Genomic DNA, 8,831 nt, shown 5'->3' on the forward strand with positions numbered 1-8,831 from the left:
AATAGTTGAATATTGTCAAGCTAATACCTATTTCGCTATATTATTATTATTGTTAAAACTAATGATGAAGAATTGTAAACGTGAACCATTGTTTAAAAGTACCAAAACAAGCCAATTTACTTGGCTTTACTTTACTTTTCTTCTCTTTAATGAAGAAAAAGTCACAAAATTGGGACAAAGAGTTTACTTATGCCAATGCCTGCAGAGCCTTGCTGTATCATCAGTTTCTGGATGGAAATGGAGACAAAACACAATACCAATCTATTAAATGACAATAACTATCAATTAAATGACTAATATTGGCTGTACACCAAGTAACCTATCCCCAATACTATGAAGAGTAGGCATTCCTCCTGGGTTGAATTTAACAAACTTCTTTGGTGTCTATTTTAATGAAGAGAAATCAAAGTTTTGACGATATATACAAAACAATATGTGTTAACATTGCATTACTTAGTTAAAAATCTATAAATCAATGAAAATATTGAATGAATTCCTTAATTTTATGATATGTTGGAAATACTTGTATTACTAATATGATTTATAAAATTCGTGCTTAAAAACCTATCATCCTAAAATGACGGTTTAAGCGGATAAAAAATTGTTTTGGTATTTCCTTACTTGTGTAATTTCCGAGTATTTTTCTGAACACCTAGCGTTTAGTATTTCATAGATTACTTATTGTTTTCAATCTGGTAACACTACTTAATTGAGCCTTGTGAAAAGAAGAGCGGAAAACAAGAAAAACTTCTCGTATTAATAGGTGGCGCGGTAAAAATCATCAAGTCTAATTTGCTGCGCTTAATGTGTGCGACCAATTAGCATAAAAAGGCAAGTTTATCTAAGAAAAATTTCAAAGTACAGCCTTTCTCAGACTGTTTTCGTGTGCGTGCTTGTGGAGAGATTTTGTGGATACATAGTGCGCAGTGATAAGAAGAGAAAGAGCGGGTGGTGTAGAAGAGGCGAAAATCGTGTGAAACGTGGAACAGAAGTCTAATGCCAAAATCGTCTTTCAGATATCGCAAAATCAAAGCTGGAATAATGAGTGCGCCTAGTGAGGGTGGCGCGGGAGGAGGGCCGGTGGGCGGTGGAAGTACAGCTACAGCGCCATCAGGTAAGTCCACCGATATCCAAGTGGAATATTTATATATATTTATCCCCATACGTATATACGTATTAGCATTGTCCCCGTGTATGCGTATGTATACATAACATTTGTGCCCCTCTCTTTTGCTCTTGCATACGCGCACTGTTTGTTTCCTATTCCTCTTTGTGCCTCACATTCGCAGCAACGTCTGCGTTTGTATGCCTTTGTTTTGTTGTTACTGTGCATTCGTTTCAGGGTTGCCAACTGCCCACAAAATGTTCTTATTTAGCTTGATCTCAAAGATAATATATTTCCAGTTATTTATCTAATAAATTTACTTGTTTGGCTCTTAAAAAATAGAAACATACATCTTTTTAAAATTGTATATTTATATTATATTTAATTTTCATCAAAAGGAAACAAATATTATTATTAAATTTAAAAGCCAAACAAATAAACCAATGTTATATGTATGTAGCTCCCCAATTTCACTTGTCCGTCCATTGGTGTTCCATGTGGAGCTTTTAACCGAAATCTCACAGTAGCCACCCGCACAGCCCCCCTGAAAACCATTAAGATACGCACCCAACAACTGCACACCCATGCAGTGCCATCGTTGTCATTGCTGCCATCTATATATCCATCATCATCATCATCATCTCTGGCAGCCACTGGATCTTTATCCGCATCCGCATCCTTGGTATCGCACTCACATCCGCCCCTGCAGCTGCGCGGCGTCATAAACAAATACTCATTGCCATCCCATTTGCCATCCTCTGCAGCGCACCCGGCGGTGGCCGCCAAGATCACCCACGTGAAATCCGACGGCGGCGGTGGGATATCCATTGCGGGCACACCGATCCTCAGCGGAGGCACAATTAAGGTGGCGTCAGCCAATCAAGTTCAACAAACTTCCCTAGGTGGCACTCCAATTGCTCTGAATGCAGGACAAGCGACTACGGCAGCTTCGATCCGTGCTATTGGCGCTGGTGGTCAGTCCACACAGGTGCGGGTGGTGATGCCAATGATCAAGCAGCTAGAGAATGTTACGGCCACCGGAAGGACTCAGATAACAGCCATACCAGCTGCACCGGCGAGGAGTGGGGCGAATGCATCGATCACGGTTACCAGGCCCGTAACCCAGGCCACATACTTGCCGCGAGCCAGTGTGACGGCCACCCAAATGGGAGGCGTTGGCGTTGGAGTTGGCCAGCGGCTCGTCACGCCATTGAGAGCCACATCATCGGCCACGGTTACGCCCACAGCGCCAACAGTGCTGAGCTCAACCGGAGGATTCGTACGCGGAGCAACAGCATCGGTGAGCAGAAGTGGAGTGGCGCTCACATCGCAACCATCGTCGGCTGTCATCTCGTCCAGCAACAGTGGTGCTTGGATGCAGAGTCAGGGACAGGTGCAACTGATCCGAACCATTCATCAGCCGCGCCAGCGAATTATAACGACATCCGCGGGGGTTTCGAATGCCAGTGTAGTGACCACTACTCCAGTGCAGGCGCCAACAGGTATGTTGTATCTTTTCTTACTCTGCAACATCATCCTAATTGTGTTTCCACATAGCTCTTTCCGTTTCCGCTGGCCAGCCCTTGGCGACACAACAGGCGACGGGACCGGGAGGAGGTCCTCAGGCCTATGTGGCTACTGTATTGCCACAGAGGCAGCATCAGGCTACACTAGTTTACTCCTCCAATGTGTCTGCACCGAATGCAAGTCAGAATCCGGGTCAGCAATTTAATCCACGCTTTGCTGTGGCCACGCCCACAGGCGGAGTAACAACAACGACGCCCGGTGGAACGACAGTAACACCTCGACAGGTGCGACCAATTCCGCTGGGCAAGAGTTTTCCAACCGCTAAGCTGAACACAACCAGCATAAGTATCAGGGCACCAAGCATACCGCAGCTGAATACCAGCGTTACGGCATCTCCAACGGCCGTTAGTGTTTCCGGTGGAGCAACAGTGGCACCCGGGCGGGGTCCCGGAGCCGGAGGAACTGCTCTGACGGCCACTAATTTGCCCACCACACGGATCATTCAGCTGCAGCAGCCAGCGACGGGAACCACTCAACAGATCATCGGATCCGGAGCTCGTCTGGCCGGGAACGTGATGCTGCAGCCATTCTTGATGAGCACTACCGCGGCGGCTAAGATGGGTAAGTTAGTACTTATAACTGGAATACTCTAAAATGCTTACTAAAGAGCAAGTCATCTAGTTTAGCAATCTGTTAAGCAATAGTCAATTCAGTATTTAATTTTTATAAAACTGAAACTTCTGCTGTTAAGTATGAAACTATCGATAAACCACGTTAACTGTCATCTAGGAAGCAGAGAATCTACTATCAATTCGTGTTGAAATAGGGGGACCCAATTTTTATTTCAATTGTTATCAACAGCTTACGAACTAATATCATTCAGTTTAGTCAACATCCAACAATCATCAGCAGCATGCTGGCTTTCGAGAAGGAGATCGTGGAGAAATCTAGATATTTTGATCTAATCACAAAAGAGTGTCAGGATTACCCTATGGCCAAGACAATGCCAGTTCTAAAGCAGCCCGAGAATTTCCAGGAACAAGAGGAGGACGTTGTAATGGCCGTGCAAGAAAAACTCAAATTTTTCCGCAAACTAACCAGCAATGGTCCCGCAGTCCCGACACCGCTTAAAGTCGTTGAAAAGGAGGACATAGGACATAAGGAGATACCAAAGGTGGTCAAGAAAGTTGACCGTAAAACGAAACTGCTGCAAGCCATACCAGCGGTCTTCAAACATAGCCACAATCGACGCTTTCGAAGATCCTTATTTTTAAGGTCCAACTATATCGAGCAATTTCGGCGTTGGACGGATCAAAAAAACAAGTTAAATAGAAAGCGCTTGAATGAAGCACATCAGTTGTGTTTAAAAGCCAAACACGAGCGAATTGCCTGCGAAATCGATAGATACAAGAAGCTGATCCTTAAGCAGTCCGTCCATGTGATCGAGGACATAAGAATCAGCAGCGAATTGATTCCGCTGACCAAAGAACACCATGATCGGCTGATGGAACTATCTAAGTATCCACTGCAGCAGGTAATTGTGGCCAAGTTCAATTTGGACATCTGCGGCAGTGATATCAAAATCCTGACCAGTGGCGGCTGGCTCAACGACAAAATAATCAACTTTTACATGAACCTACTGGTCGAGCGATCGGAGAAGCGTCCTGGTACAGTGCCCAGCGTGTATGCCATGAGCACTTTCTTTGTGCCCCGCCTGCTGCAAAGTGGCTTCGATGGCGTAAAACGCTGGACTAGAAAGGTGGATCTGTTTAGCATGGACCTCATACTTGTGCCTGTTCACCAAATGCTCGTTCACTGGTGCCTGGTCATAATCGATTTGCCTGCGAAAACAATGCTCTACTACAATTCAAGAGGCCGCGGTGACCCGAATCTGATGCGAGCACTAGTGAAGTACCTTCAAATGGAGTCGGAGGACAAGCTCGGGCTGTGTTTGGACACCAGTGAATTTCGCATCGAGGATGCCCAAAATGTGCCGCAACAAGACAACATGAACGATTGCGGCGTGTTCGTCTGCATGTTTGCAGAATACCTAACCCGGGATGCTCCAATAACGTTTTCCAAGAAAGACATGAAATATTTTCGCACTAAGATGGTTCTGGAGTTGACCGGCGACCAGCTGTGGAAGTAGGTGTTCTCCTATATAGAGTTTACTTTTTTATGGATTGAACTGAGCTGAGAACTATACAATAAGAACAAAAATAAAATAGTGTTTGAAAATTTAAGAATTATTTCGTGACTTGTTCTTTTGTAAGTGGAATATGATAGGAATAAACCCTACCACAATTAAATGAAATAATAATAATATATCTTTGAAACCATCAATCGACAGGCATTCGTCCACCTGTCACCATGACCGCTAAGGTTCAGCCATCGCTAACTATTACACAGCTTAATCCCATCGGAAAACTGTCAGCTGGCGGAGGAAGTGGAGGACAAACAATGGGGCCGCAGGGCGTGGCCAGCATCCAGGCGGTGCCAGTGCCGAATGTCTCTGCCAGTGTGGTCAATTCAAGCTCGGTGACGGGTGCCACATCGGCGGCCGGTGGAGCCACTGTCCTGCCACTTACCATCAGTGGCAGGGGAGCGGGAGTGGGACCAGGCGGTAATATCCTCACGGGAACTCTGACGCCCATCAAGAACGCAAGCGGCATCACTTTGGGCAAGATGATGATGGCACCAGCTTCTTCTGCCCCTGGAGCAGATGGTTCCAGCACAAGCGGGGCAACAGTGACGGGCTTTCAACGCACCTGGAATCCTGTAGTTGCTTCACAGAGCCAGTTGATGAAGGTAGGTTTCAACTATCTACATATATGATGCTTCAATTAACTATTAAAACTAAATCGTTATACAGATCGATGAGAAGGGAAGTGCTGCCACAATCTACTACGAATCTATGCCAGCCTCCGCCTCCACAGGCGTTCTATCATTGACTACGACAACAGTGACGCAGAGCACCCAGGCGCAGGCACAATTGGTTAGCAGCGCCGGTGGCAGCTTGTCGGTATCTTCGTTACCCTTTGCAAGTCACGCGACTGCCGGAGCGGGATCAGGTGGCGGCGGATCGCAGGCTACTTTTACGGTGTTGCCGTCGGGGGCTGGTGGAACAGCCACCCGAACCATTGGCCACCAGCAATTGATAATACCAGCAGGACCAAATAGTGCGCCGCCGCAGCACATGGTTATTCCGCTGCATACGTCCGTTAAGGTGACCACGGGAGCGGGCAATCCGCAACAAGCAACTGCAAGTGGAGCACTGGTGTCCAGCTTTATGCGCAAGCGGGATGCGGAAGGTTCGCCAATACGGGCGGCTAAAAATCTAGGACCCACTTTGCTTTCAATGGCTAGCAATAACAGTGGACAAAACATGCCACCGGCTCCGGGCACCACGTTCAACATTCAGCCGGTGTCCGTGACAGTGCCTCAATCAGTTGGCTCTGGGCTGACCGTAGAGGCGCTGGCCAAGAAGGAACGGGAGCGAGTCACCCATGGTGTAGCAAGTAGCGCCGCTAGTGTGCCTGCCACAGTTGGCCCCGTGAACTCAACGAGAAATTCGAGGGCGGACTCGCCGGCTTCGTCGGACGGCTCAACTACAGTGTCGGCGAATTCCTCACCTGGTGTGGATCAGCAATTACAGGACAGGATTGGCGATCAGCCAGCCACGGGAGGCGCTGGTGGGCGCGATAATTCCACGCATTTTAATCCCATTAATGAGGTGTGTACACAACAATCAATATATGCTTAAGTATGGCTTTAATATTTGTTCTTCAAAAGATGTACTCATCACACCAATCGATTCAGCAGAACCTTGGTCACTCCTCACTGGGAGCCCGCAGTGGTAGCAGTGCCTTTGTGGATGTGCAAGCACCAACGCCGCAGCAACAGCAGCCTCAGCAGGTGCCTCATTTGGTGGGATCGACGCAGATGCAACAAGGAACGCGTATGAATGGTACTGGTAATAGCTCCAGCTCCAGTTATGACTGCTCCTCTAGGAAAAAGCCGCGACGATCGACGTGAGTTATTTGAGTGGTTGTATCAAATGATGCATGTTGATAATCTGATAATGTATTTGCCAGCAATGACAGCCAGCACTCTACGCAGAGTCAAGCATCCTTATCGCTGCCACCTCCAAGTTCGGAGCCAACGCCGCCGGCTGGCGCTTCGTACATGCAGAAGCACAACAATGGAGGACTACTGGTGACAGCAGCGACCCCGGGTGTTGCTCCCAACAGTGCGCCAGGCGATGCCAACCACCGGAACAGTACACCTGCTGTGGCGGGCAACAAGGAGAACGCAAATCCCGTCGACTTTGTGATTCGTCGTCCGCGCAATTGTGCTTTGCTCAATGTAAGTTGAAGGTTCAGTTCATTTTGTGGTAGTTAACAAATGATTCCGTTGATCTACAGACGTATAAGCCCACACATAAGTTGGCCAACAATCATTTTCATCGGTACACTGATGTTAAGCCAAGGGAGGAGCGGCGGGCCACAGTCATTGATCTGGCCAATCAGCCAAATGTGCAGGGCAAAATCAATGGATGGAAAATTTATCATTTACGCTCGCAAATGGAGGACTTGGTAAGCAATGGGCACGAAAGTATTGGTAGGCTACTTTGACTGAACTGATTTCTTACAGAATGAATCGGAAGTCTTTAGTCTGGGCAGGCTGGAGACCATGCTGCAGGATCTCGAAAAGGACAAGGAGAAGCACAGCGAAATTGAGCGAGTCACTGAACTGCTAAAGGTGCGCTCTTATACTTATATCCATTATGCTTGAATCTCAACATAAAACCAATTTACTTTGCAGGGAAACATTCAACGCAGCAAGATTATTACCGATGGCATCAACGAGGCACAGAATCAGTTAATGAAGATCTTCGAGCATAAGCCACACGTTTCTAATATAATCACCCGCTGCGCTTCGAAAAGGAATTTCAAGAAGCGCGAAAAGATCTAAAAGTAATTGACGAACGGAGATGGCCAGCCAAGTGTGTATTAATAAGTTGTACATTACCTAATTTAAGCAGAAATTATAGAATCCAAGATAATTACCTTAAACGCGATCGATTTGTAAGTCGTACAGCTACAAAGAAAACCAGCAATATTTTTTCAATTTATTAAGCTAGAAACACAAATACAAAAACCCTCGAGTTGTATTAAGTAGAAAATTGTTTATTATTTGAATATTTCTGTGGTAATCGGCTTGCGTTTGGAGAAATCCCGTAAACATTGTCGATGAATTAGTTGTTTGAAAGCATGGGTGGCGGTGGATGAACGCCATTGAACATGGGATGCATAGCAGGACGTGGCGGTCCCGGCATGGGGAATCCGCCTGGGGGGCCTAGTGCCCTATGTAGATTCGGCGGCGGTGGCGGCAGGATCTTAGGTTCGAACTTGAAGGCGAACTGAAGGAAGAACTGCTTGGTGTCACGGTTCCAGTGCGTCCAGAACTTGCCCTCACTCTTCTCCACTTCGCGGGACGGCACCTTGAACCCTATGGTCTCGTACGGCTCGGCGGCAAAGAGAAGGTACTGCCACTTGCGGTCTGGCGGCTCGATCTTTTGCTCGTAGGCGGACATGAAGCGGTGACGCGGAACAATGGACTCCGTGATTTCCGGGTAGTCCACCTGAAAGAGCAACGACTGCTGGCCGTTGCTGAGTTCACGCTGCTTGGTCACCCGGTAGCCGGGTCGTCCAATCTTGACGAACTTCTTCGGTTCCACGCGGGGCTTCTCGGGCGCCAGCAGCGAAGAGGGTGCCTCCTTTGCCTCCTTGGCGGCTCTTCTTGCCAGATTATCCTGATGCTTCTTGCCCTGCGTGTGGGCCAAATAGCTGCCCTCGTTGTTGTGCAGCGTCAGGCAGAGTTTGCACTCGTAGGAGCCCAGATGGTTCTTCATGAAGTACGGATCCTTGTTCAGATCGATTGTCTCCAGGGCCAGTTGACGCAGTCGCTCCTTGCGGTCGCGGTTCGTCTCCGACCAGGAGGCTACGCCTCCGCTGCCGGTCTTGCCGCCGGCGCGGTTTTGGAAGTCCATTTTGTAAACTTTATTTTAGTTTTCAACCGCACGAAGGAAAAACGTTTTGCGTTGGTAAAATTTCATGAAAATTTGTTGTACAGAACAGGGTTGTCAAGAAACGCCAATTCGGTTAGGGGTGGTAGTTTATCAGAGTCAATCGATAGT

At 47.3% G+C, this 8,831-nt stretch overlaps 3 protein-coding genes and 1 non-coding gene across 9 annotated transcripts; 2 read left to right on the forward strand and 2 right to left on the reverse strand.

Moving 5' to 3' along the window:
* The first annotated feature begins 678 nt into the window (after window positions 1-678).
* On the forward strand, window positions 679-7,813 carry Sap130 (Sin3A-associated protein 130). Of its 6 annotated transcripts, none has more exons than NM_168517.3 (11): window positions 679-831; window positions 1,017-1,114; window positions 1,645-2,607; window positions 2,663-3,253; window positions 4,983-5,440; window positions 5,505-6,365; window positions 6,425-6,663; window positions 6,727-6,997; window positions 7,057-7,227; window positions 7,286-7,393; window positions 7,457-7,813. In NM_168517.3, the coding sequence occupies exons 2-11, from the start codon at window positions 1,042-1,044 to the stop codon at window positions 7,604-7,606; spliced, it is 3,885 nt and encodes a 1,294-aa protein (NP_729834.1). In that variant the 5' UTR covers window positions 679-831; window positions 1,017-1,041; the 3' UTR covers window positions 7,607-7,813. The 6 variants fall into 6 exon arrangements, with proteins under 6 accessions (NP_729834.1, NP_729835.1, NP_648602.1 ...); NM_168518.3 differs by having other exon boundaries at window positions 1,756-2,607; NM_140345.4 differs by having other exon boundaries at window positions 1,870-2,607.
* asRNA:CR46251 (antisense RNA:CR46251) lies at window positions 1,464-3,322 on the reverse strand. Its single transcript, NR_133230.1, has 2 exons — window positions 3,295-3,322; window positions 1,464-3,244 (listed from the first exon to the last, which is right to left on the reverse strand).
* CG32110 (uncharacterized protein) lies at window positions 3,498-4,873 on the forward strand. The gene has a single exon (NM_168520.2). It carries the CDS (start codon window positions 3,546-3,548, stop codon window positions 4,779-4,781), a length of 1,236 nt encoding a protein of 411 aa, NP_729837.1. The 5' UTR covers window positions 3,498-3,545; the 3' UTR covers window positions 4,782-4,873.
* Sf3a2 (Splicing factor 3a subunit 2) lies at window positions 7,805-8,796 on the reverse strand. The gene has a single exon (NM_140346.2). It carries the CDS (start codon window positions 8,682-8,684, stop codon window positions 7,890-7,892), a length of 795 nt encoding a protein of 264 aa, NP_648603.1. The 5' UTR covers window positions 8,685-8,796; the 3' UTR covers window positions 7,805-7,889.
* Window positions 8,797-8,831: the final 35 nt, after the last annotated feature.

This window comes from Drosophila melanogaster, chromosome 3L (genome assembly GCF_000001215.4).
Source record: "Drosophila melanogaster chromosome 3L".
In the NCBI taxonomy this organism is placed as follows: domain Eukaryota; kingdom Metazoa; phylum Arthropoda; class Insecta; order Diptera; family Drosophilidae; genus Drosophila; species Drosophila melanogaster.

What these genes read in the sequence shown, in the direction of transcription:
- Sap130 (NM_168517.3), top strand. Translation starts at nt 1,042, where the DNA reads ATGAGTGCGCCTAGTGAGGGTGGCGCGGGAGGAGGGCCGGTGGGCGGT. An exon ending in TCCAGTGCAGGCGCCAACAG is followed by an intron (nt 2,608 to 2,662) that starts GTATGTTGTATC and finishes GTTTCCACATAG; the next exon opens with CTCTTTCCGTTTCCGCTGGC. An exon ending in CACAGAGCCAGTTGATGAAG is followed by an intron (nt 5,441 to 5,504) that starts GTAGGTTTCAAC and finishes ATCGTTATACAG; the next exon opens with ATCGATGAGAAGGGAAGTGC.
- CG32110 (NM_168520.2), top strand. Translation starts at nt 3,546, where the DNA reads ATGCTGGCTTTCGAGAAGGAGATCGTGGAGAAATCTAGATATTTTGAT.
- Sf3a2 (NM_140346.2), bottom strand. Translation starts at nt 8,684, where the DNA reads ATGGACTTCCAAAACCGCGCCGGCGGCAAGACCGGCAGCGGAGGCGTA.